This window comes from Mchenga conophoros, linkage group LG2, assembly GCF_057382185.1.
Source record: "Mchenga conophoros isolate Kocher_MC1m ecotype Shallow Benthic linkage group LG2, M_conophoros_male_GT1.1, whole genome shotgun sequence".
NCBI classification, from domain to species: domain Eukaryota; kingdom Metazoa; phylum Chordata; class Actinopteri; order Cichliformes; family Cichlidae; genus Mchenga; species Mchenga conophoros.
The window spans coordinates 13,177,947-13,205,588 of NC_140527.1; the positions used below are offsets into that span (position 1 = coordinate 13,177,947).

The 27,642-nt window shown below is 40.1% G+C and overlaps 1 protein-coding gene and 1 pseudogene across 2 annotated transcripts; both read right to left on the reverse strand.

The window, feature by feature from the left end:
• Positions 1 to 637: 637 nt before the first annotated feature.
• LOC146581751 (stonustoxin subunit beta-like) lies at positions 638 to 10,318 on the reverse strand (annotated as a pseudogene). Its single transcript, XR_014888938.1, has 5 exons — positions 10,314 to 10,318; positions 2,896 to 3,066; positions 2,733 to 2,779; positions 1,116 to 1,446; positions 638 to 930 (listed from the first exon to the last, which is right to left on the reverse strand). The product of XR_014888938.1 is annotated as a stonustoxin subunit beta-like (transcript).
• On the reverse strand, positions 9,687 to 27,405 carry LOC146581752 (uncharacterized). The gene is made up of 18 exons (XM_085286645.1): positions 27,310 to 27,405; positions 27,094 to 27,202; positions 26,865 to 26,987; positions 26,676 to 26,786; positions 26,326 to 26,397; positions 26,089 to 26,220; positions 25,897 to 25,968; positions 25,553 to 25,660; positions 25,099 to 25,183; positions 24,764 to 24,977; positions 20,700 to 22,503; positions 20,420 to 20,593; positions 20,031 to 20,204; positions 14,772 to 14,945; positions 12,016 to 12,189; positions 11,585 to 11,755; positions 11,426 to 11,472; positions 9,687 to 11,266 (listed from the first exon to the last, which is right to left on the reverse strand). Exons 2-18 carry the CDS (start codon positions 27,174 to 27,176, stop codon positions 10,683 to 10,685), a joined length of 4,302 nt encoding a protein of 1,433 aa, XP_085142771.1. The 5' UTR covers positions 27,177 to 27,202; positions 27,310 to 27,405; the 3' UTR covers positions 9,687 to 10,682.
• Positions 27,406 to 27,642: the final 237 nt, after the last annotated feature.

Below are 27,642 nucleotides of genomic sequence, written 5' to 3' on the forward strand. Positions count from 1 at the left end.
TCTTTGCCTCTTTCTCTCGTGTAATGTATTTTTTTCTCCTTCTATGACATTCTTTTTGTCTTTAAATTAATCCTCATTTATTTTAACTTGAAGTTGTATTTACTTGTAAATGGAAAACTGGTAAAGGGACATAATCTATGAGGATCACTGCCCTCCAATGGACACAATGAGTAACTACTCTATCTTGTTAATGTTTATGTCAGAAAGATATAATTCTGATAATCAGATAATGAAAAGAACAGCGCAGTGCTAATAAAGACAAGTAATGCTCATCATTTTATTCAAAATCTACACAGAGAAATGTGATTTTAAACTGTATTCAGCTGAATCATTCGTTTTAATTCTCCTTCAGAACTTGACTGCAGTGAACGCTTAATGATGTATGTAAATCTGTTTTTAAGAACAGTTGTGCTGACAATAGATGGTGTTTCAATACCTGATCAAGAGTTGTTTTCTTTTCTTTAATACATAATCAACTGAGATACTTATATCTACCACATGCATAGTATATCCTTTGTAAAGTACCATATTAAACAATATACTTATCTTACATTAGTGTAATTATAGTGTGAATTTCACTTAGTGTTTAAAGCTTACTTTTCAGTTTTTATCCAAATATTAGTACAAAACAGTTCTGTAAGTGAAAGTTACAAAAATGCATCTTTCATCAATGAGTCCGTGTATCTGCAGTTACACAGTTTCTCTAACAGAAGGAGATTCTTCCACCTGCACAGAACACAGATGCATTGAGGAACCACATGAATGGTGCCAGATTCCACAGCCAGGAGGTTCAGTGAATGTGATGTGTTGAAGGTGTGGAGGTGGATCAAAGAGTCACTGGAGACATTGTAGAAGGACAGAGTGCCAGCAGGACAGTCCACATACACTGCTACTCGCTTAGAACCACAGGGAGGAGACGAGGAGGAGGAGGAGGGGTGTGTGGTGGGGCGTGGTCTGCGGTGCTGTGCGGACGCACCTGCACGGCATCCGCAATCACACCTGCCGTGTTAAAGCACGGGGACTCAGGGGTTGGGGTTGTGTTGTGGTGAGATGTGAATAAAGATGGCTCTAAATGATACGCCGTGGTCCCGCCGTGCCTTATTCTCGCCACAGGGTGAATGGGTGATTTTCTCTGATTGTGATACACGGCATAGCCACGGGCATTAGAGCAGTCCAGACTCCAGGACTGAGGATTCTCTCCAAATCTGCAGTTCCTTCGTTCTCCTTTCCTTCCTATTCCTCTGTATCTTACTGATATATCAACCTCACCTGTCCACTCCACCTCCCAGTAACCACATAAAACATCTTTACACAGCAGCTGACACCAGTCAAGAAATCTGTCATCATGATGAGGATAAATCAGATCGTTTCTCACCTTCCTATTGTTTGTAGACAGTTTGAGGTTTTTGTTTATAGTGTTTGTGTCAACTATGAGTTCACAGAAATCTGTCAAGAAAAAGAGACATAATGCAGCTGCATTTATTAATCAGTTAGTCATGATTCAGAATTTATCACAAAACACAAACACCACTATTGAAGGTTACAAATGCTCTTCTTATGGCCTCTGATGGTGGACTCATTTTTGTACTTGTCCTGCTACACTTCCGTGCACCATTTAGTACTGTTGACCACAATATTTCAGAGTACACACTAACAATAAACTGGACTGAGTTAAAAAACACCACTGCAAGTTAAAGGGAAGGGCAAGAGTCGTCTCCATTTTTTGAGGCGGCTGTCTTTTAACATCTGTTGGACAACGCTCCGGATTTTCTCTGAATCTGTTGTGGCCAATGCCCCTCTCTCTCTATGCTGTTGCATGCTGGGGCATAAACTGATGTGCAAGGCCAGTAATTTTGAGGGGACGGAGCTCCCTTAAGGTGGCACCAGAGAGGTGGATGTTATCCAAGATAAAGACAATGCTGGATAATATCTCCCACCCACTCCATGACATGCTGGCCTGTCATAGGAGCACATTCAGTGAAGGACTGAGATTACCCATAATGCACCACTGAACTACACAGGAAATCATTCCTGCCTGTCTCATATCTCACTGTACAACTCCTCCATCTGATGCACAGTACACAGTACAATAGTTAGACCGTTTTGCATATTTTCTACATTGAAATTGACAAATAAAGTTTTACACTTTAGAACAAAAATGTCAATCACATATATTTAAACTATGTAATATTTATTATAGAGCTATTTATATATATTAGAGCTATTGCTTATATTTAGTAACTTTGCGATCAATTGTATTACTTAATTTAGTTCAGACTGTTACTGTCCTTGTTGTCTTGCAGCAACTGCAACTGTGTAATTTCCTTAGGGATTAATAAAATATTGTGATTCTGATTGTTTTATTACAGCAATTAGAGCAGGCTGTAGGTATTACACTGCAGTGGCAGTCATACATTTTCACTGCTATGCAGACGAGACTCAACTTTATCTATTCATGAAGCCAGATAACACACACAAATGAGTTAAACTGCAGGAATGTCTTAAAGCCATAAAGATCTGAATGACCTCTAATTTTCTGCTTCTAAATTCAGATAAAACTGAGGTTATTGTACTCGGCCCTGAAAAACTTAGAAATATGGTGGCCGTTGTGGTGTGTAAACTGAAACAGAAATCTACCATCTGTTCACTTGACACTTGATAATGTCAAAATCAAAAGACAGATGAATTTTTAAAATGGGTTTTCATGAATAAATAAAAAAAAAAACACTTACACTTCTTCAAACCTGGTTTCAACCACTTTGCTCCAGCAGGTTCCACCCTGAAATGACAAGTGTAAGCACCATATCGTTCAACATGTAAACAGACGTTACATCTAGTGTATCAACATCCACCGTAATTCTGCTCAGTCATTAACAATAATGTCATCTCACCAACCTTAGGGTTTCCAGTTTCCAGTGCTGGTCCTTTACTCCAGCCTGAAGCTCCACTCCTGCATCCTCTGGATGATTGTAACTCAAGTCCAGCACTTTCAGATGAGAGGGGTTGGAGTTCAGAGCTGAGGCCAGAGAAGCACAGCCATCTTTTGTGATCAAGCAGCCCGACAGCCTGCAGGCACACAAAATGGTGCAAGTCAAGCAATATATATATATACACACATATATATATATATATACACACATATATATATATATATATATATATATATATATATATGTGTGTATGTATGTATGTATGTGTGTGTGTGTGTGTGTGTGTGTGTGTGTGTGTATGTATGTATATATATATATATACATATATATACATATATATTAGGGGTGCAACGATATTCGTATCGATATTGAACCGTTCGATACAGTGCTTTCGGTTCGGTACGCATATGTATCGAACAATACAAAATTTGTAATTTATTTTATCAACTTTCCTTCTGATGATGCTGTCTGTGTTGAGCGCTCAGTGAATCTGCGTTCGACTACTCCGCCTAGGCTGCACTGTCGAGCGCAGATCCACTGAGCGCTCAACACAGACAGCATCGTCAGAAGGAAGAGCGCAGGGCAAGCTAGCAAGACAGAAGTTAAGCTCTCCTTGCAACATGGACCTCTCTCACCCTCATTCAGATCTGGCGTTTGGAATTATTTTGGTTTTCACGTGACGTATGACCCTGAAGGTAAGCGAGTCATGGACTAAAGTAAAACAGTATGTTGGATGTGCTATGCAATGCTCAATTACATGGGTGGGAACTAGTGTGTTAGCGCAGTTAGCTTGTTAACGTGTTGGCCGTCTAGCCCCATGCACGGGGCGATCGGCGGTAGCTCGTTAACGGAGATTTGCCGTGTTGTGGCGTTAAGGTCATTTCAACGAGATTAACCTGAAAGCACTAGTGGGAACACAATGAATATGACTGCACATTTACATCATCCTAGTGCAAAGACAAGTGGAAGCAGACAAAAACAAGCAAGCATGCTACTAACTTTAGCCGAGTCATTTAGACAGCTGTTAGCACATGATTCTCCTTATATGTTTAATATGCTGCTGAGAATATAGCCCAGAAGAAGCGGATAGTATAGCTTTTATTTTGGAAAGAGACATTTCTCTGTAATAAACTCTCTTTTCCAAAGATGAGTGATTCCTCAATCAGATACAGGGCTCGCAATATCGCTAGCGATTTTTTTCAGTCAGGTCGAGCTGGGCGATAGAACGATAACGATATGTATCGCGATATAACTTTTACTCGATAGAGAAATTAAGCTATCGCGATAGACCTCGCCGCTCTTGTCCTCTTAAAAAAAAAAAAAAAAAAAAAAAAAAAAAAAGGTCAGCCGATCCAAATTCAGTAGCGCAGAGCCGAACCAATCACAGCCGCAGCGTCACGTCGCGTGACTTGTTACGTACAGCACAAGTGCCAAGCCGCACGTGTGTTTGTTTGGGAAGCAGCCAGGGGGTAATGGAGCCAGCGCATAATGGAGGAAATGAGTGTGCCGACTAGAAAAATCAACCGAGCGTGACCGAAGAGAAAACAGATGATGGTTCCAATGCCGGAGAGATTGTCGAACGGAAGAGCCATAGAAGTTCCGTAGTGTGAAGGTATTTCGGCTATTTCAAGTCTGACAAAAAACAGAGTAGCGCGCACTGTAAATTGTGCCGAAAGCAAGTCTGGAAATACAATAAACTGGTGCATGCGTCACACTGTGCGCCACGTTATTGTTTCGGTGAAATGAATTTCTACAATACTGTTACTGTTAATTCTACTCTCTGCAGTGTTTAAATGCTTACATATACACACAGTTACTGTCCCTCCACACATACGACTCGGTTCTGCTTCTATGCCCCAGCTTTGTTTACTTTTTCCCACCGAGGCTTCTAGACTTCTGATTGGCCAACATTTCTGCACGGTTAGGAATCTAGCGCCACCTGCTGCTTTGGCATGTTCATAGCAGCGTTTTCCTTCATTTCTGCCTTTATGTGTGGACGGGATTATTTTTCAAAACGAAAACGGAAAATCTCCGTTTTCAAAAACACCCGTGTACGTGTGGACGTAGCCTCAGTCTCTGACTGGAAGCGCTAATTCATCATTCGGCTTTTGTCAGACTAAAGTAACTGTTACAACTGTTTGAAAAGCTCAGCTATACAACAAGGAGAGATTGAGAATTTCCTTTTAGTTCTCAGTTTATTTGATATTGACAAAAGTTAGTCAGTTTTGTCTGTTCTTCTGTAAAACAAACTAAGATTTATTTTTAGAATTAATACTTTATTTCTAAGTGGAATTGACAATTTAGTCTGTTTCATTTGTTCTATTTTGAAACTTAAACGCTTTAGCGGCTGCCTTTTGTGTAGTTTGCAATATTTGCCTTTATTTAGCTGAAAAAGTCTCATGTTCCTTAAGTACATCTACCCTGTTGAACTTATTATGGGAAATAAATATTTAAAAACAAGCTGCTGATTATTTCACATTTTACTTGTGAGCAACAGCACATTTAAATCTTACAAATATAGTTATTTGGCTTATATCGTGATAGATATCGTTATCGCCTGAAATGAAAAAAACATATCGTGATATGAAAAAATCTCATATCGCCCAGCTCTACAGTCGGGCTACCAAAATCTATCTCTGCCCTGCTCGTCCGGCTATTGTAGGAAGGAAAAATATATGTCAATGCTTTTGCATTCTTTCAGAAATGTAGCTGGGTAATTATGTCATTGGCATCGGTGAGCCACTGTCAATATGTGACATATTGAAATCGTGTTTGAATTTGCGCTTGTTTTTTGCTTTCACTTTGCAATCGTGCGAACTGTGTATAGAGAGCGACAGCACTGATCTGTGAGTGATGATAATTTGTGCACCAATTCCTCTGACATCGTCTTATTAATCGTTAGCTTACTATGCAAACATGACAAGTGAAATCTCCCGCAGCAAGCTTAAACATGTGAGAGGTTGATCGCGCAGAGAATCGCTGAGCTTATGTGAGTGCGTGTGTAAAAGCATTTCAGTTCTGCTGAGCCAAATAAGACAGGTCAGGGTGAAGAAGTTACAGCCAAAGAAAAGCTTACCACAAAACGGAGAAGTTATGACAAATCAGACTATAAGGCAAAAAGAGAGTGAAGCTTTATGGTTTCATGGACAAAAGAATTTCTGTGGCTACAATATGACGAGCTAAATAACCAGGGCTGCACATAAGTGGTCCGCAGGTGCGCATTCGCTGTCAAAATAAAAAACATGCACAAGGGTTAGGGTTAAATTTAAAAACTGTACTTTTGAGTTAAAATATATATTTATAAACTTAATAAATGACAAATTAAAAAGGCATGAACATTTTTTTGTATCGAAAAAATATCGAACTGTGACACCAAAGTATCGAACCGAACCGAACCGTGAATTTTGTGTATCGTTGTATCGTTGCACCCCTAAAGGGTCCTTTCAACGTAGCACTCTTAATTCTTATTCTCATGTATATATCTCATGTATATCTCATGCACATATCTTTCCACGTAGCACTTTTAATTCTTATCCCTACTTTTGTTTTTTTCCATGTCTATTTAAGTGCTATTTATGACACTATGTTTGCACTGAAGCACCGCAGCAATTTCCTAATGTTGTAAACCTGCTCAACATTTGGCAATAAACCCCATTCTGATTCTGATTCTGATATACAGTGGGGCAAAAAAGTATTTAGTCAGCCACCGATTGTGCAAGTTCCCCCACTTAAAATGATGACAGAGGTCAGTAATTTGCACCAGAGGTACACTTCAACTGTGAGAGACAGAATGTGAAAAAAAAAATCCATGAATTCACATGGTAGGATTTGTAAAGAATTTATTCGTAAATCAGGGTGGAAAATAAGTATTTGGTCACCTCAAACAAGGAAAATCTCTGGCTCTCACAGACCTGTAACGTCTTCTGTAAGAAGCTTTTCTGTCCCCCACTCGTTACCTGTATGAATGGCACCTGTTTGAACTCATCATCTGTATAAAAGACACCTGTCCACAGCCCCAAACAGTCAGACTCCAAACTCCGCCATGGCCAAGACCAAAGAGCTTTCGAAGGACACCAGGAAAAGTATTGTAGACCTGCACCAGACTGGGAAGAGTGAATCTACAATAGGCAAGCAGCTTGGTGTGAAAAAATCAACTGTGGGAGCAATCATCAGAAAATGGAAGACATACAAGACCACTGATAATCTCCCTCGATCTGGGGCTCCACGCAAGATCTCATCCCGTGGGGTCAAAATGATCATGAGAACGGTGAGCAAAGATCCAAAAACCACACGGGAGGACCTGGTGAATGACCTGCAGAGAGCTGGGACCAAAGTAACAAAGGTCACCATCAGTAACACACTACAACGGCAGGGAATCAAATCCCGCAGTGCCAGACGTGTTCCGCTGCTGAAGCCAGTGCATGTCCAGGCCCGTCTGAAGTTTGCCAGAGAGCGCATGGATGATACAGCAGAGGATTGGGAGAATGTCATGTGGTCAGATGAAACCAAAGTAGAACTTTTCGGTATAAACTCAACTCGTTGTGTTTGGAGGAAGACGAATACTGAGTTGCATCCCAAGAACACCATACCTACTGTGAAGCATGGGGGTGGAAACATCATGCTATGGGGCTGTTTTTCTGCCAAGGGGACAGGACGACTGATCCGTGTTAAGGACAGAATGAATGGGGCCATGTATCGTGAGATTTTGAGCCAAAACCTCCTTCCATCAGTGAGAACTTTGAAGATGAAACGAGGCTGGGTCTTCCAACATGACAATGATCCAAAACACACCGCCCGGGCAACAAAGGAGTGGCTCCGTAAGAAGCATTTGAAAGTCCTGGAGTGGCCTAGCCAGTCTCCAGACCTCAACCCCATAGAAAATCTGTGGCGGGAGTTGAAAGTCCGTGTTGCTCGGCGACAGCCCCAAAACATCACTGCTCTCGAGAAGATCTGCATGGAGGAATGGGCCAAAATACCAGCTACTGTGTGTGCAAACCTGGTAAAGACCTATAGTAAACGTTTGACCTCTGTTATTGCCAACAAAGGTTATGTTACAAAGTATTGAGTTGTATTTTTGTTATTGACCAAATACTTATTTTCCACCCTAATTTACGAATAAATTCTTTACAAATCCTACCATGTGGATTCATGGATTTTTTTTTCACATTCTGTCTCTCACAGTTGAAGTGTACCTCTGGTGCAAATTACTGACCTCTGTCATCATTTTAGGTGGGGGAACTTGCACAATCGGTGGCTGACTAAATACTTTTTTGCCCCACTGTGTGTGTGTGTGTGTGTGTGTGTGTGTGTGTGTGTGTGTGTGTGTGTGTGTATGTATATATATATATATATATATATATATATATATATATATATATATATATATAATGTAATCCCCCCTGCAATCCCCCCTGGCTTCTGCTCCGTGGCTGCTGAGTGACCCCTCATCTGGGGCTCTCCTCAGGTCTTTCTGGGATAGTGGCACGGTTGCCCCTCTGTTGATCTTCCTTGGTCTCTTATGTTCTGAGGGCCTCTGGATGTCTGGAGTTTTGATTTCCTCCATACCTGCTTCATGCCCTGGAGGACGGAGCTGTGGCTCCCCACACCCTCTAGCAAATCATTACATGAAGGAACCTTTTAAATACAAGCGTGCTCATGCTCACAGGTGTACACATGGGTGCTCACACACACAAACTACACCCTTTGTGGCTCCTACCTCAAAGCACACTGTGCGCTGTCGATCTTACGTGCTGCACAATGATGTTTAATATTTACTGTTATAATCACATAGATCATCGTGATGTTGTTTATTATGTTGCTCCTTTTTTTTCTTCTGCTTTTCTTTTTTCTTTCTCAACAGGTGATCCAGGTGATTGTTATATGTATTTTTTTTGTCTGCTTATTTTGTTGGTTTTTGTTTTTTGCCCTTTATCCCCGTCCCTCTTCCCCGCTGTTTTTCTTTCCCCCTTTCTTTCTCCCCTTTCTTTTCCCCAGTCAAGTCTGTCCCGTATTTAGCAAGTGAAAATAAAATAAACAAAAGGTGAATCAAATAGACCATTACAGCAAGGCTGGGATGGTCCATTTGGCAAAGTAAATCCGTTGGGCATCTTTCTTTGCCTTTAGACAATAATTCTGATGGCAAAAGAGCCAAACGGGACAGGCAAAAAAAAAAAAAAAAAAAAAAAAGTCTCATCAAGTGTGATAAGTCCCAGCTGTGCTCTCCTCCTGTGTCCCATTCCCTTGTTATCCCTCAGTGTATTTTAGCCCTGTCTTTCTCTCTGTCAGTGTTGCGTCGCCCCCTCATGCTGTGTGTGTTTCCCTCTGTGCTCCTAGTCTCTTGTCTCCAGGTTTCTTAGAGTTTAGTTTTAGTTTCAGCTTGTTTTTTTGCAAGTTTGTTTTTGGAGTTTTGTCCTATAATTGCAATAAAGCAATTGAATTTACAAAAAACAAAAAAAGGGATTTAACTCACTTTTTTCTTTTTTAAAGAAACCTTTATTGCATTGAGATGTCAGTGTATTTATGCAAGTAGTCTTTTATTGCTAACAACAACTCAGCTTCAACCTGGGACATTATTTCTGTTTGCAATATTCAAATCCATACAAACACATTTATATTTGAGGTGAATTTCACAAAGTTTTAGTTTTTCTGGATTGAGCAGTTTGTGCCAGTGTTACGTTCCCCTGAGGGGTCTAGGCGGTGAGGGGAAAGTAACAAAAAGTGACCGGGTCAGAAAAAGGAGTCAAGGAGGCAAAAGGGTTAAATCAAAGAGTTTTATTAAAGTTCCCTTTCAAACTCAACTAAAAGAGACTGACAAGCCGCTATCACCATTTAAGAAAAACCAAACTCAGGCATTGGTCAATAAAGTAAAACGTAAGCCAAAAAGAAGGAGAGCAGCTCACTAGCTGCAAACCACAATAACACAGCTCACTAGCTGTAACCACTCACAAACACACACACAGCTCACTAGCTACAAACACGCACAGCTCACTAGCTGCAACGGCACTCTGGCCCAGAGCTCACCTTTCCCTGGGCTTAAATCTCCTTAATTACTGACGTGAGTCAGCTGTGTAAAAGGGAAAGGTGGCACCTCAGGCAGAAGAGGTAGTGTGACACGCCCACACAGGCACCTTCAGGAGGAGGCCCAGCTAAGGCCGTAACACCAGTGAACAACTGTTTGAAGCTTGCTGGTGGCAAGGAAACCCACTTTGTGTTGAATACAAAACGACATACGTTCCAGAGTCGTCTGTTTCTAATACCAGTTGTGCTAACAAGACAGCACAAAGACAGAAGGTGTATTTCAAGAGTTGTTTTTTCCCCTCTAATACTAAATAAAATGATTTATACATATCTACAACACACCCTTCTATATCAATTATATAATACTGCATGTATACTATGTACATAAACTAGTGTTGTAAAATAAACGTTTAAAGTTTCATTTGGTCTTCAAAGTTTACGTTTTTGATTTTGTCTCATTTCAGAGAAAAAAAAAAGTGAAACTATAAAACATACACAGATGCTCCAAATATTCAAACAAAAAGTGAGAGTGAACATGAAAGACATCTATCTTTAAACAACCAGGCAGGTCAGAATTGTTCACATAAGACACTAAAGACACTCAGCAGTTACAGAATCACTGCAATAATGAGACACAATCTTTAAATTCTTAAGAAATCCCTCATGTAGACGTTAAACGTGATTCTGAGTCCATGAGAGCCTGCAGATTTGTCTGTGCATCTGCAGTTACACAGCTTATCTAACAGAAGGAGATACTTCTACCTGCACAGAACACAGACGCACTGAGGAACCACATGAATGGTGCCAGACTCCAAAGCCAGGATAAAGAGGTTCAGTGAATGTGGTGTTGAAGGTGTGGAGGTGGATCAGAGAGTCACTGGAGACATTGTAGAAGGACAGAGTGCCAGCAGGACAGTCCACATACACTGCTACTCGCTTAGGGCCACAGGAAGGGGACAAGGAGGATGAGGGGTGAATGACTGATATTCTCTGATTGTGATACACAGTGTAGCCGCGGGCATTAGAGCAGTCCAGACTCCAGGACTGAGGATTCTCTCCAAATCTGCAGTTTTTTCGTTCTCCTTTCCTTGCAATTCCTCTGTAACTTACTGATATGTCAACCTCACCTGTCCACTCCACCTCCCAGTAACACCGACCATGTAAAACATCTTTACACAGCAGCTGACACCAGTCAACAAATCTGTCAGCATGATGGGGATATATGAAGTTGTTTCTCGTATGTGTCACCTTCATGTTATTCATAGACAGTTTGAGATTTTTGTTTATTGTATTTGTGTTGACTGTAAGTTTAGAGAGATCTGTCAAGAAAAGAGACAATGCAGCTGGAGTTAATCTACCAGCTGTTCCTTTAACACTTCACAATATCAGTGATAATCTTAAGAGAATGACACCAAAATATAAAGACAGCTTAATATTTACTGTTTTATCTTTATGAATTAAAAAAACAAAACACTTACACTTCTTCAATCCTGGTTTCAACCACTCTGCTCCAGCAGGTTCCACCCTGAAATGACAAATATCAGCACCATATCTTTCAACATGCAAAAACAGAAATTACATCCAGTGTATCAACACCCATTGTGCTCAGTCATTAACAATAATGTCATCTCATCGACCTTAGGTTTTCCAGTTTCCAGCGTTGATCCTTTACTCCAGTCTGAAGCTCTACTCCTGCATCCTCTGGATGATTGTAACTCAAGTCCAGCACTTTCAGATGAGAGGTGTTGGAGTTCAGAGCTGAGGCCAGAGAAGCACAGCCATCCTTTGTGATCAAGCAGCCCGAAAGCCTGGAGGCACACAAAATGAGGCTGGATAAGCTACTAAAGCAACAAAACGCTGACGTACTGTGATCTATCATTTAATTAAGCTGATTATTATCATCACATTTTGTTTCTTTAATTATAATCCAGACCATTAACTTCAACCAATAATCAGGTGTCCCAATAGAAAACGTAATAAAAATAAATATTATAATATAACAATGTAAGCAGAGAAACAGTCATCTTAATTCACAGTGTAAATACTGATTGCAGAGGCTAATCTTAACCTGAGAGTTTCCAGTTTGCAGTGTTGACTTTCCAGTCCAGTGGACAGTGCCTTCACTCCTGTATCCTTCAGGTTGTTGTTATTCAGGTCCAGCTCTCTCAGACTCGATGACTGGCAGGAGAGAGCTGGAGAAAGAGCTTCACAGCTTTTTTCTGACAGGTTGCAGACACTCAGTCTGAAAAGACAATAATGAATAGGACACAATGATTGGTTTGAATAAACAAATAATCTAAAAATGAGCATAAAATCTTATCAACTACAGTGGTATGCAAAAGTTTGGGCACTCCTGATAATTTTCATGTTTTTCCTTCATAAATCATTGGTTGTTTGGATCAGCAATAGTGTGCAATAGTTACTTAAACTAAATTAGGCAGGTGCATAAATTTGGGCACCCCAACAGAAAAATTACATCAATATTTAGTAGATCCTCCTTTTGCAGAAATAATGCCTCCAAACACTTCTTATAGCTTCCAATGAGAGTCTGGATTCTGGTTGAAGGTATTTTGGACCTTTCGTCTTTACAAAACATATCCAGTTCAGTCAGGTTTGATGGTTTCCGAGCATGGACAGTCACACCATAGATTTTCAATAATATTCAGGTCTGGGGACTGAGATGGCCATTCCAGAACATTGTACTTGTTCCTCTGCATGAATCCCTTAGTAGATTTTGAGCAGTGTTTAGGGTCTGGCGCAACATATTAGAAAACAAAATTGGCTTTTAAGTTATCTTACTGTCAAATCATACATTTTTATACAGATACTTTAAAAGTCTCAGATTATTTGTAAATAATAGGCTCAGATTATTTACAAACTCTACTGTACAATACATTTTTTCCCATAATTTTCTATGAGGGTCATAGTGATGTACAAATACAGGTAGATGTTTTGTTGAAATCACATCCCAGACAATTTACACAGGATCAAATTAGGTAAGGGTAAAGCACAGTAAGCTGAACTTTTCAGGGGACAGCACTAGTTCAGAATTCATACCTTGTGATTTAAAAGGCACTGAGAGAATTTTTAGATAATATCTTGTATAAATAACTGAATTAAGAAAACCATGTACCCATAAATTGAATAAATATATTTGATTTATGCAAGCATGTATACTGTGGTTAAGTGCTCTATATGCCATTAGCAATCATGAAGTAACTCAAATGGCTCCAGATGGCCAAATATAAAAATGTTGGTACTTGTATCTGCTTTTAAAGGATCGATAAAGTTTTCTGCTGTGCTGTTTTACTCCCACAGCTAGTCCTCAAAGTCACAACATTCAATTTAATTCAGTTTTATTTATACAGCATCATATCACAACAACAGTGTTCTCAAGTCACTTTATATTGTAAGGCATCCCCCCTTCAATAAATCTGTGGCTATATGAAAATCTGTGGCAATGTCAGACTCCCCCTCCCCAATCAGACCAGGAGTGACATGTTTAGCCGTATGTTCTCCTTAAATTGCTGGCTGTCTGAGTGGTGTCCCAGAAACGATGTGGGCTTCATAGATAATTGGCAGACCTTCTGGAGGAAACCTGGTCTTGTTAGGAGAGACGGCATTAATCCCACTTTGGATGGAGCAGTTCTCATTTCTAGAAATATGGACAAATTTATTAAACCCCCCAAAATATGACTATCCAGAGTTGGGACCAGGAAGCAGAGTTGCAGTCTTACACGCCTCTCTGCAGCTTCTCTCCTCCTGTTACCCCCCTAAAACCCCATTTCCATTGAGACTGTGTCAGCTCCCAAACAGACGAAAAACTAAAAACCAGCAATAAACAACTTAAACATAAAAAAATCACAAAGAAAGAACAATACAGTATCCACATCTGAAACAAAGAGTAAAACAGTGAAATGTGGATTATTAAATATTAGGTCTCTCTCCTCCAAGTCCCTGTTAGTACATGACTTAATAATTGATCAGCAAATCGATTTACTCTGCCTTACAGAAACCTGGTTGCAGCAGGATGATTATGTTAGTTTAAATGAATCAACACCCCCGAGTCATTCTAACTACCAGAAATCTCGAAGCACAGGCAGAGGGGGCGGTATGGCAGCAATTTTTCACACCAGCCTATCAATCAACGAAAGACTGAGACAGACTTTTAATTCATTTGAAAGCCTGATGCTTAGCCTTGTCCACCCCAGCTGTAAACCTCAGAAACCAGTCTTACTTGTTATCATCTATCGTCCACCTGGACCTTACACAGAGTTTCTGTCTGATTTCTCAGACTTTTTATCTGATTTAGTGCTCAGCTCAGATAGCATAATTATTGTGGGTGATTTTAACAATCATGTAGATGCTAAAAGTGACAGCCTCAACATGGCATTTAATCTGTTATTAGACTCAATTGGCTTCTCTCAAAATGTAAAAGAACCCACCCACCACTTTAATCACACTCTAGATCTTGTTTTAACATATGGCATAGAAACTGAACATTTAACAGTGTTTCCTGAAAACCCTCTCCTGTCTGATCATTTCCTGATAACATTTACATTTACAATAATTGATTACACAGCAGTGGAGAGTAGTACTAAAGCAACAAAACGCTGACGTACTGTGATCTATCATTTAATTAAGCTGATTATTATCATCACATTTTGTTTCTTTAATTATAATCCAGACCATTAACTTCAACCAATAATCAGGTGTCCCAATAGAAAACGTAATAAAAATAAATATTATAATATAACAATGTAAGCAGAGAAACAGTCATCTTAATTCACAGTGTAAATACTGATTGCAGAGGCTAATCTTAACCTGAGAGTTTCCAGTTTGCAGTGTTGACTTTCCAGTCCAGTGGACAGTGCCTTCACTCCTGTATCCTTCAGGTTGTTGTTATTCAGGTCCAGCTCTCTCAGACTCGATGACTGGCAGGAGAGAGCTGGAGAAAGAGCTTCACAGCTTTTTTCTGACAGGTTGCAGACACTCAGTCTGAAAAGACAATAATGAATAGGACACAATGATTGGTTTGAATAAACAAATAATCTAAAAATGAGCATAAAATCTTATCAACTACAGTGGTATGCAAAAGTTTGGGCACTCCTGATAATTTTCATGTTTTTCCTTCATAAATCATTGGTTGTTTGGATCAGCAATAGTGTGCAATAGTTACTTAAACTAAATTAGGCAGGTGCATAAATTTGGGCACCCCAACAGAAAAATTACATCAATATTTAGTAGATCCTCCTTTTGCAGAAATAATGCCTCCAAACACTTCTTATAGCTTCCAATGAGAGTCTGGATTCTGGTTGAAGGTATTTTGGACCTTTCGTCTTTACAAAACATATCCAGTTCAGTCAGGTTTGATGGTTTCCGAGCATGGACAGTCACACCATAGATTTTCAATAATATTCAGGTCTGGGGACTGAGATGGCCATTCCAGAACATTGTACTTGTTCCTCTGCATGAATCCCTTAGTAGATTTTGAGCAGTGTTTAGGGTCTGGCGCAACATATTAGAAAACAAAATTGGCTTTTAAGTTATCTTACTGTCAAATCATACATTTTTATACAGATACTTTAAAAGTCTCAGATTATTTGTAAATAATAGGCTCAGATTATTTACAAACTCTACTGTACAATACATTTTTTCCCATAATTTTCTATGAGGGTCATAGTGATGTACAAATACAGGTAGATGTTTTGTTGAAATCACATCCCAGACAATTTACACAGGATCAAATTAGGTAAGGGTAAAGCACAGTAAGCTGAACTTTTCAGGGGACAGCACTAGTTCAGAATTCATACCTTGTGATTTAAAAGGCACTGAGAGAATTTTTAGATAATATCTTGTATAAATAACTGAATTAAGAAAACCATGTACCCATAAATTGAATAAATATATTTGATTTATGCAAGCATGTATACTGTGGTTAAGTGCTCTATATGCCATTAGCAATCATGAAGTAACTCAAATGGCTCCAGATGGCCAAATATAAAAATGTTGGTACTTGTATCTGCTTTTAAAGGATCGATAAAGTTTTCTGCTGTGCTGTTTTACTCCCACAGCTAGTCCTCAAAGTCACAACATTCAATTTAATTCAGTTTTATTTATACAGCATCATATCACAACAACAGTGTTCTCAAGTCACTTTATATTGTAAGGCATCCCCCCTTCAATAAATCTGTGGCTATATGAAAATCTGTGGCAATGTCAGACTCCCCCTCCCCAATCAGACCAGGAGTGACATGTTTAGCCGTATGTTCTCCTTAAATTGCTGGCTGTCTGAGTGGTGTCCCAGAAACGATGTGGGCTTCATAGATAATTGGCAGACCTTCTGGAGGAAACCTGGTCTTGTTAGGAGAGACGGCATTAATCCCACTTTGGATGGAGCAGTTCTCATTTCTAGAAATATGGACAAATTTATTAAACCCCCCAAAATATGACTATCCAGAGTTGGGACCAGGAAGCAGAGTTGCAGTCTTACACGCCTCTCTGCAGCTTCTCTCCTCCTGTTACCCCCCTAAAACCCCATTTCCATTGAGACTGTGTCAGCTCCCAAACAGACGAAAAACTAAAAACCAGCAATAAACAACTTAAACATAAAAAAATCACAAAGAAAGAACAATACAGTATCCACATCTGAAACAAAGAGTAAAACAGTGAAATGTGGATTATTAAATATTAGGTCTCTCTCCTCCAAGTCCCTGTTAGTACATGACTTAATAATTGATCAGCAAATCGATTTACTCTGCCTTACAGAAACCTGGTTGCAGCAGGATGATTATGTTAGTTTAAATGAATCAACACCCCCGAGTCATTCTAACTACCAGAAATCTCGAAGCACAGGCAGAGGGGGCGGTATGGCAGCAATTTTTCACACCAGCCTATCAATCAACGAAAGACTGAGACAGACTTTTAATTCATTTGAAAGCCTGATGCTTAGCCTTGTCCACCCCAGCTGTAAACCTCAGAAACCAGTCTTACTTGTTATCATCTATCGTCCACCTGGACCTTACACAGAGTTTGTCTGATTTCTCAGACTTTTTATCTGATTTAGTGCTCAGCTCAGATAGCATAATTATTGTGGGTGATTTTAACAATCATGTAGATGCTAAAAGTGACAGCCTCAACATGGCATTTAATCTGTTATTAGACTCAATTGGCTTCTCTCAAAATGTAAAAGAACCCACCCACCACTTTAATCACACTCTAGATCTTGTTTTAACATATGGCATAGAAACTGAACATTTAACAGTGTTTCCTGAAAACCCTCTCCTGTCTGATCATTTCCTGATAACATTTACATTTACAATAATTGATTACACAGCAGTGGAGAGTAGACTTTATCACAGTAGATGTCTTTCTGAAAGTGCTGTAACTAAGTTTAAGAATATAATCCACCTACAGTTATCATCTTCAATGCCCTGTACCAATACAGAGCAGAGCAGCTACCTGAACGCTACTCCAACAGAGGTCGATTATCTTGTTAATAATTTTACCTCCTCACTACGTACGACTCTGGATACTGTAGCTCCTGTGAAAACTAAGATCTCAAATCAGAAGTACCTGACTCTGTGGTATAGTTCCCAAACACGTAGCCTAAAGCAGATAACTCGTAAGCTAGAGAGGAAATGGCGTGTCACAAATTTAAAGGATCATCATTTAGCCTGGAGAAATAGTTTGTTGCTTTATATGAAAGCCCTCCGCAAAGCCAGAACATTTTACTATTCATCACTGATTGAAGAAAATAAGAACAACCCCAGGTTTCTCTTCAGCTCTGTAGCCAGGCTGACAAAAAGTCAGAGCTCCAAAAACAAAAAGTTGAGCCAACCATCCCTTTAACATTAACTAGTAATGACTTCATGAACTTCTTCACAAATAAAATTTTTATCATTAGAGAAAAAATTACCAATAATCATCCCGCAGATGTAATATTATCTACAGCTACTCTTAGTACCATTGATGTTAAGTTAGACTATTTTTCTCCAATTGATCTTTCTGAGTTAACTTCAATAATTACTTCCTCCAAACCATCAACATGTCTTTTAGACCCCCATTCCTACAAAATTGCTCAAAGAAGTCCTGCCATTAATTAATTCTTCAATCCTAAATATGATCAACTCATCTCTAATAATCGGCTATGTACCACAGGCCTTCAAGCTGGCAGTAGTTAAACCCTTACTTAAAAAGCCATCTCTAGACCCAGCAGTCTTAGCTAATTATAGGCCAATCTCCAACCTTCCTTTCATATCAAAAATCCTCGAAAGAGTAGTTGTCAAACAGCTAACATCATCTGCAGAGGAATGGCTTATTTGAAGAGTTTCAATCAGGTTTCAGAGCTCATCACAGCACAGAAACAGCTTTAGTGAAGGTTACAAATGATCTTCTTATGGCCTCTGACAGTGGACTCATCTCTCCGCTTGTCCTGCTAGACCTCAGCGCAGCGTTCGATACTGTTGAGCATAATATTCTATTAGCACGATTAGAGCACACTGTAGGTATTTCAGGTACTGCGCTGCAGTGGTTTGTATCATATCTATCTAATAGACTCCAATTTGTGCATGTAAATGGAGAGTCCTCTTCACACACTAAGGTCAGTTATGGAGTTCCACAGGGTTCAGTGCTAGGACCAATTCTGTTTACATTATACATGCTTCCCTTAGGCAGCATCATCAGAAGTCATAGCATACATTTTCACTGCTATGCTGATGACACCCAGCTCTATCTGTCCATGAAGTCAGATAACACACACCAATTAGTTAAACTGCGGGAATGTCTTAAAGACATAAAGACCTGGATGGCCGCTAACTTTCTGCTTCTTAATTCAGATAAAACTGAGGTCATTTTACTTGGCCCTGAAAATCTTAAAAATGTGATATCTAACCAGATTCTTACTCTAGATGGCATTACCTTGGCCTCCAGTAACACTGTGAGGAACCTTGGGGTCGTTTTTGACCAAGACATGTCCTTCAATACACATATTAAACAAATATGTAAGACTGCTTTCTTCCATTTGCACAACATCTCGAGAGTTAGAAATATCCTGTCTCAGGGTGATGCTGAAAAAATAGTTCATGCATTTATTACTTCTAGGCTGGACTACTGCAATTCATTATTATCAGGATGTCCAAAAAACTCCCTGAAAAGCCTTCAGTTAATCCAAAATGCTGCAGCAAGAGTACTGACAGGGACTAGAAAGAGAGAGCAGATTTCTCCTGTTTTGGCTTCCCTTCATTGGCTTCCTGTTAAATCCAGAATTGAATTCAAAATCCTGCTCCTCACATACAAGGTCTTAAATAATCAGGTCCCATCTTATCGTAATGACCTTGTAGTACCATATTACCCTATTAGAGCACTTTGCTCTCACACTGCAGGCTTACTTGTTGTTCCTAAAGTATTTAAAAGTAGAACGGGAGGGAGAGCCTTCAGTTTTCAGGCCCCTCTTCTGTGGAACCAGCTTCCAATTTGGATTCGGGAGACAGACACGATCTCTACTTTTAAGATTAGGCTTCAAACTTTCCTTTTTGCTAAAGCATATAGTTAGGGCTGGATCAGGTGACCCTGAATCCTCCCATAGTTATGCTGCAATAGACGTAGGCTGCTGGGGGATTCCCATGATGCACTGAGTTTTCCTTTCCAGTCACCTTTCTCACTCACTATGTGTTAATAGACCTCTCGGCATTGAATCATATCTGTTATTAACCTCTGTCTCTCTTCCACAGCATGTATTTCATCATGTCTTCCTTCTCTCACCCCAACCAGTGGCAGCAGATGACCCCGCCCCTCCCTGAGCATGGTTCTGCTGGAGGTTTCTTCCTGTTAAAAGGGAGTTTTTCCTTTCCACTGTCGCCAGAGTGCTTGCTCATAGGGGGTCATATGATTGTTGGGTTTTTCCTCTGTATCTACTGTACAATATAAAGTGCCTTGAGGCGACTGCTGTTGTGATTTGGCGCTATATAAATAAAATTGAATTGAATATGTAAAGAGCAGAGTTTTTTGCACACACTGAAAATCCTCAAAAAGGAAACAAAGATACCAAAAAGAGAAAAATTAAAAATAATCATAAGAACTGACCTCAGAGTTTCTAACTTTCGTAACGAATGCTCTAGTCCATCTGACAACAGTTGTACTCCTGAGTCCCCTGGATTATTGTAGCTCAAGTCCAGTTCTTTCAAGTGGGTAAGGTTAGAGTTGAGAGCTGAGACAAGATACCTACAGCCATCCTCTGTAATCTGACAGCCTGACAGTCTGCCGAACAAGAAAACAACACAAGTCCAATTTATTTTCATTTTCTATTTTCAGTATCCCGAGCTGAAAAATTTGTAAAGGATGGTGCTTAGTTAGGGATGAAAGAGGGAGGACACATGACACTCATTGTGATTCCATAACCTGTTTTTTCACAGGTTAAAGATTGTTACATGTCTGATCTGACCATATCAGTTATTTATATTATTTATTCATACCTTAGAGTCTCCAGTTTCCAGTGTGGGCTCCCCAGTTCAACAGAAAGTGCTTTCACCCCAGAATTCTGCAGTGTGTTGTTACTCAGGTCTAGCTCAAGCAGACTAGAGACTGGGTTACTGAGAACTGAAGTCAGAGCTTCACAGCTTGTCTTTGAGAGGTTACAGTCAGTCAGTCTAAAAACAGAATGTGAAAAAACAAACAAACAGATTTTTAAATACTGAAACAAAAGAAATGCTGCTTTCCTGTTTTCAATAAATGTGTACCTGTCTGTGTACTTACATGGCTTTTTTGGAGGCTTTGATCACTGGCAGCAGCCTCAGAAGAGCCTCCTCCGAAGCAGAGTATTTCTTCAGGACAAACTCATCCAGATCATTTTCTGATGACAGTAAGATGAAGACCAGAGCTGACCACTGGGCAGTAGACAGTTTATCCACAGAGAGGGTTCTTGAACTCAGGGACTGTTGGATCTCCTCCACTAGAGAACGGTCATTCAGTTCATTGAGACAGTGGAACAGATTGATGCTTTTTTCTGCAGACAGATTCTCACTTATCTTCATCTTAATGTACTGGACTGTTTTTTGATTGGTTTCTGAACTGCTTTCTGTCTGTGTCTGCAGGCCTTTTAGAAGATCCTGATTTGACTGCAATGAAAGACCCAGGAGGAAGCGGAGGAACAAGTCCAGGTGTCCATTTGGACTCTGCAAAGCATTGTCCACAGCACGTTGGTAGAAGTCTGTTTTTACAATCTTATTTTTAGGCGTTTCAGATGTCTGAGATGCTGTTTGTTCCTCTGGTAGCACGCTGACTCCAGAGTTGATGAAGGCCAGATGGACATGAAGAGCAGCCAGAAACTCCTGAACGCTCAGATGGATGAAGCAGAACACTGGGTTCTGATATAGCCCCTTTTCCTCTTTAAAGATCTGTGTGAACACTCCTGAGCACACTGAGGCTGCTCTAATATCAATGCCACACTCCGTCAGGTCTGATTCATAAAAGATCAGGTTTCCTTTCTCTAGCTGGTCAAAAGCCAGTTTTCCCAGAGATTCAATCATCTTCTTGCTTTCTGGACCCCAGTGACAATCTGTCTCAGCACCACCATCATACTTGATCTTCCTTACTTTGGACTGAACCACCAGGAAATAGATGTACATCTCAGTCAGAGTCTTAGGTAATATTCCTCCCTCTCTGGTTTTCAACATATTCTCCAGAACAGTAGCAGTGATCCAGCAGAAGACTGGGATATGGCACATGATGTGGAGGCTTCGTGATGATTTGATGTGGGAGATGATCCTGCTGGCCTGTTCCTCATCTCTGAATCTCTTCCTGAAGTAGTACTCCTTCTGTTCATCGGTGAACCCTCTGACTTCTGTCACCATCTGAACAAACTCAGGAGGAATCTGACTGGCTGCTGCAGGCCGTGTGGTTATCCAGACATGAGCGGAGGGAAGCAGTTTCCCCCTGATGAGGTTTGTAAGAAGCACACCCACTGAGGCGGACTGTGTAATATCAGTTAGAGTTTCACTGCGGTGGAAGTCCAGAGGAAGTCGACACTCATCCAGACCATCCAAGATGAACACAACTTGGAAGTGTTCAAACCAGTAAATTCCTGCTTTTTTGGTTTCAGTAAAGAAGTGATGAACAAGTCCCACCAAGCTGAACTTTTTCTCTTTCAACACATTCAGCTCTCTGAATGTAAATGGAAATGTAAACTGGATGTCCTGGTTAGCTTGTTCTTCAGCCCAGTCTAGCGTAAACTTTTGAATTAAGACTGTTTTCCCAATGCCAGCCACTCCTTTTGTCAGCACTGTTCTGATTGGTTCATCTCTTCCAGGTGACTTTTTAAAGATGTCTTCTCGTCTGATTGTTGTTTCTGATCTGTCTGGCTTCCTGGATGCTGTTGCGAGCTGTCTGACCTCATGTTCATTATTGACTTCTGCAGTCCCTCCCTCTGTGATGTAGAGCTCAGTGTAGATCTGATTCAGAAGGGTTGGGTTTCCTGCTTTAGCGATCCCCTCAAACACACACTGGGACTTCTTCTTCAGATTACTTTTAAGTTTACGTTGACATTGTGGAGCAAAAAGTTCTAAATGGACAGAAATTGCATCAGTGAGCAAAAATCTACCAAATAAAAGCACAAACAAAGTTTACAGTTGTAACAGTACTGTATATGCCTTGTGAACAGTAGGTGCTGTTATTTTCCCATCTTGGGATAATAATGGCAGAAGAATTCAGAAGGTAGCAGAAATATAATGAAGTACAACAGAATATGCTGTTATGGTTCTTCTCTTGTTATCAATAAAAGAGTAAATGAACCAGTAATTTAAGAATTAAAGTAAAAAAAAAAAACGAATTTGAAAAAAACCCCCAAAAAAAACAGTGTAGTATAATTTCTTGTTCGTTTAGTGTTATTGGATACACTTAGAAGAGATTCTCATTTAATCTAAAATGTTCAGTTCCTATTTTGGGAATGAGAGTGTAACCTAGGTTATTTTCACATTTTTCCATAGCAACTGTGATTCAAGTCCAATGTGGTGGATGACACTTGAGCAACCTCTGCATGGTGTCATGTGACAAAACTCCTTAAAAAAAGATACTGAGCATTTTATTGATCCTTGCAGGCAGCGCAATTTATAAGTGCAAGTAAATAAAGGACATTTCATATCCTTCTTTTTTAATGTGTTACTGTAACCAATTATAGACCACCTAATTTGAAGTCTAAATCTACTGAAACAAGGTACCAGCAGCAGCAGCGCAATAGTAGTGACACGTAAGCATAAATGTAGCTCAGGTAGTGTTTTCACTGGAAATTTCAGTATAAAACAACTGCTAAATACTTTATTTTAACAACACCTAAAGTAACTAAAACTGGTAATTCTTTAGGAACTGCACAATAATATCACATTATGAAACATATTTTACATAACAAGAAAGAGAAACTGTCAAAAAGTTAACAGAAGGAGAGGGAGAGAGAGCCTGAGCCCGAGGACGGCCATTGCAGGGACAACCGCAACCCCTACTCAGAGAAGAGCAGAGGAGAGCCCCGCAGGCTCCACCAGAGCAGTCTGAGCTCCAGGCACACAGACCCGAGACCCAAGTGCCATCCACCCCGCAGCAGGGGCCCAACAGTGCCAGGGGGCCCATGTCCCGCCAAGCAGTTTAATTTTATTTATACAGTGCCAAACACAACAGTAGTCACCTCAAGGCGCTTTATATTTTATACCAGGGGTGGGCAAATCCAGGCCTCGAGGGCTAGTGTCCTGCAGGTTTTAGATATCACCCTGGTTCAACCCACCTGAATTAAAGGATTAGTTCATTACTAGGCCTCTGGAGAACTACAAGACATGTTGAAGAGGTAATTTAGCCATTTGATTCAGCTGTGTTGGATCAAGGACACATCTAAAACCTGCAGGACACCGGCCCTCGAGGCCTGGAGTTGCCCACCCCTGTTTTATACTGTAAGGTAAAGACCCTACAATAATACAGAGAAAACTCCAACAATCAAACGGCCCCCTTGAGCAACAACTTGGTGACTGTAGGAAGGAAAAACTCACTTTTAACAGGAAGTAAACTAAAAACTGAGACCAGGTTCAGAGATGGGCAGCCATAGTTAGTGAAAAAACTAAGACCACTCAGTGCATAGGAGGTCTCTGAATGGTCTGGATATGGACCACCAGTGACGCTGACCCCAGCCAAATCCAAAACCAGTGAAAAAAAAAACATCAGAAAGGATGAGGAGAGAAAAATGTCAGTTTCTCCACCTTTTGGGTGTTGCCTCATTGTTCCCCTTCTAGTACACCTGTTGTTATTTCTTGAACATCAAAGCAGTTGAAACAATCCCCAGAAGTTGAATTAACCTGTTCCTTTGTTATTTTTTGGGCAGCGTTGTTTCTTTGGTACTATATTGCTATTAGATGCTGACAGTTTGCAGACATGCCTGGGTTTGTCTCATGCACTAGGGAACTTAAATTGCATTGCTGTAGAAATTATATCATGATGCGACCCTTATATCACATACTAACTTATATTTACCATAGACAATATGATATTGCACAGCCCTATTTAAGAATTTCTACACTCACAAAAATCAGTTATTAGGGTTTTTTTTGGGGGGGGGGTTAGGACCAAAACTGCTAATGTGATGAGTGCTAATGTGCTAAGTGAGGAATTTTCTAAATAAAAGACAGAATCGGTATATGGTTCAGGAACTGAATTTTTAAATAATTGCACCCAAACAGATCAAATATAGTACAATGTGCAATTTCTGTCAACTGCTCATCCATGAAAACACTGATAAATGACTGCAATGATCTGTCACATTTACTGATCAGGCTCATTTTACTTACTGTTCTGCAGATAGTCAGCCATGCCGTTCTGTTCCATTTTCCTCAGGAAATGCAGGGCGAGCTTCACCAATGCCTCTCTGTTCTTGTGTTCTTCACCCTCGCCCCCCAGCAGCATCTCTTCCTCCATCTGACTCTCTGAGTTATCTGGAAACAACACCTTCTGGATCTTCTTCAGCTCATTTTTCACAAAAGTGATAATGTTGTCCTCCAGCAGCTTGAACAGGATATAACAATTAATGAAACCAGATTTAAATCATCACAATGACCATCAGACACAAGTGCAGCATGGAGATGACTGAGAATAAAACACATGTAAAAGAAGTTGTTGTACACACCATAAAGATAAAGACTGAGTCCGGATGTGATTGATGCTGCTGGGCAGGCTGATCACTTGGAGCCTCTGTACTTTCCTCGTCAAATCTGGAAGAATTGTGAAAAATTAGCTCCCATCATATCTGTTCACACAAAAACAACCACAAGGCAAAGGTCCATCTAGTAACATTTGGTCTCAAACAGTGAATGTGAGTGACTGTGAGCAGTGAGTGATGCTGAAGCTTTTAAGAATTAACAGGTTTCTGTAGCTTTCAGCATCCTCAGCTGGGTCTAGTCCTAACAGCTTGCACTAACTCCCCCTCCTTCACTGTAAACTTCTGAAGTTCTCTGAAGCAAGTCATCTACAACCTCCTACTGCTCCTCTTTAGGTTCTCCGACTGGTTATACTGGAAACTTCAACGTTTCACTAAGATGAGCGCTAGTATTCAGTTTTCACTATCATCCTGAAGTACTTACGCCTCGTTAACAGAGTCGAGTTCATCGCTGGAGTTATGAAGAACAGATTCATCGCACGTTGTGGGTGCTGATGAATCAGGTTCAGAAGATGCTGGTATCTGTTGTAACCTGAATAACAGCAGATAAGGTTAAATGAAGAAGAAAAGATGCCCCTTGGCTGCAGTGAGTGACAGATGTTATTGTAAACAGCTGATGTCTGGCTTGGTGGACAGATGTGCTACCACTACATCTCTATGTTCAGGTTTCTTTTAGTCACAACATTCTCAACCACATGCTTCGTCTCCTTGCAGCTCTGTAGAGACAAAAACAATGAATAATTAGTAAGATGTAATGCAACGACTTACTGTTTCACAAATAATCTTTGTAATAAATTCACGATCGCATCCATGATCCAGTTCTTTATGAAGGATAACCAGCTGCATATGGGCAAGAAAACACATAATTACAATGAACAGCATGAAGTTAATTAACTCCTGGTTAAAATGTTTTATTTGCTAAAGTCCAGTTAAATATTTCTGGTAGCTTTCCATCCTTACCCTTCATTAGCAGGCAGGTTCTGACTGTTCTCTGTATCTCGGCTGAAATCAATATATCGCTCATTTGAGCTGCTGCTCATCGTGGACACACAGACGGGTTCAGGTTTAGGAGATTTTTTTCTCCGATGTTTCCTGATAAAATATCGGTAAATGTATCAAAGGTCATACATTCAGCTTAACTGTAAAACATTTTAATAGAGAATAAATTGTTAAGTTTTAATGCTGACAACAACTCACTTTGTGTCTTGTGATCCTTGTTTGAAGTCAATATGTCGCTCATTGGACTGGTCGCTCATCATTGACACACAGCTGGGTCCGGGGAACAATAGGAAATGTATCAAAGGTCACAAATTCAGTTTAACTGTCACAGATTAAAATAATATAATAAATAAATACAGTGGTTTGAAAAGTATTTGCCTCCTTTTCTTTGTAAAATTTACATGTTTCTGGCACACACTTGACTGCAGTCTACGCTGCCAAGGGTGGCACAACCAGTTATTAGGTTTAGGAGAAAGTACTTTTTCCACAAAGGGCAGGTAGATTTGATAGATTTTTGGCCTAAATAAATTTAAATTTAAACAACTCACCTTGTCTCCACTGGTGCTTGTTTGAAATCAATATATCGCTCATTTGAGCTGCTGCTCATCGTGGACACACAGACGAGTTCAGGTTTAGGAGATTGTTTTCTCTGACGTATCCTGATAAAATATTGATAAATGTTTCAAAGGTCACATATTCAGCGTAACTGTTAAGTTTTAATGCTGACAAAAACTCACTTTGTTTCCTGTGCTCCTTGTTGGAAATCAATATAGCGCTCATTTGATTGGTCGCTCATCACGGACATACAGTTGGGTTCAGGTTCACGGTGGGCTGTGTGGGGTCTGTGCTGCTTCTCTGGGCTTCACACACACAGTTTTACATGTGAATAAAAATGATGGTGCAGTGATTTAAATGCAGAGCTGTAGCATGCAGAAGAGTCCCTGGCAGTAAAGAAAGTCATCTGACCTCTGAGCTTTGGTGATCTCGTCTCCACACAGAGTGGCTTTAGAGGGAGGAGGAAGCTCCACTTTGTTCTCACACAGCGACATCACAGAGTCAGCTGAAGCACAGAAACCTGCAGAAAAAAAAAGATTTCTCCTCATTCTGAGTGTCACAAACTCACCGCTCTGAGTGAAGCAAATCAGAGTCAGAGCCCAGCAGTGAACCGTAGGCCTTACTCACCTCTACACGGAGACAATCATCTGCAGCTTCACAAAGACATAAAATGAAAGTAAATAATAACCAGGAAGCGATGACGTCACTGCAGGCTGCTACGACTCTTCTTTTATTCTTTTAAACATGTAGGAGCAATACTGCCCCCTGCTAGGCTGGAGTGGGCAGGATAGGCAGGATTTTTAAATGGGCCAAGAAATTCATCCACAAAAACATAAAAAAGAGCTACTTTACTGTGCTTCATGTCACTCCATCAAAGTTTGTTCATAACTTTAAAAATGAAACTTTTTGCCTACAGTTTATACCGAGTGCCTCAGTTTGACCAAACACTTCACAGTGTAG

What these genes read in the sequence shown, in the direction of transcription:
- LOC146581752 (XM_085286645.1), bottom strand. Translation starts at nt 27,176, where the DNA reads ATGTCGCTGTGTGAGAACAAAGTGGAGCTTCCTCCTCCCTCTAAAGCC. An exon ending in AAAGCCTCCAAAAAAGCCAT is followed by an intron (nt 20,594 to 20,699) that starts GTAAGTACACAG and finishes TTCTGTTTTTAG; the next exon opens with ACTGACTGACTGTAACCTCT. An exon ending in CGAAAGTTAGAAACTCTGAG is followed by an intron (nt 14,946 to 20,030) that starts GTCAGTTCTTAT and finishes TTGTCTTTTCAG; the next exon opens with ACTGAGTGTCTGCAACCTGT.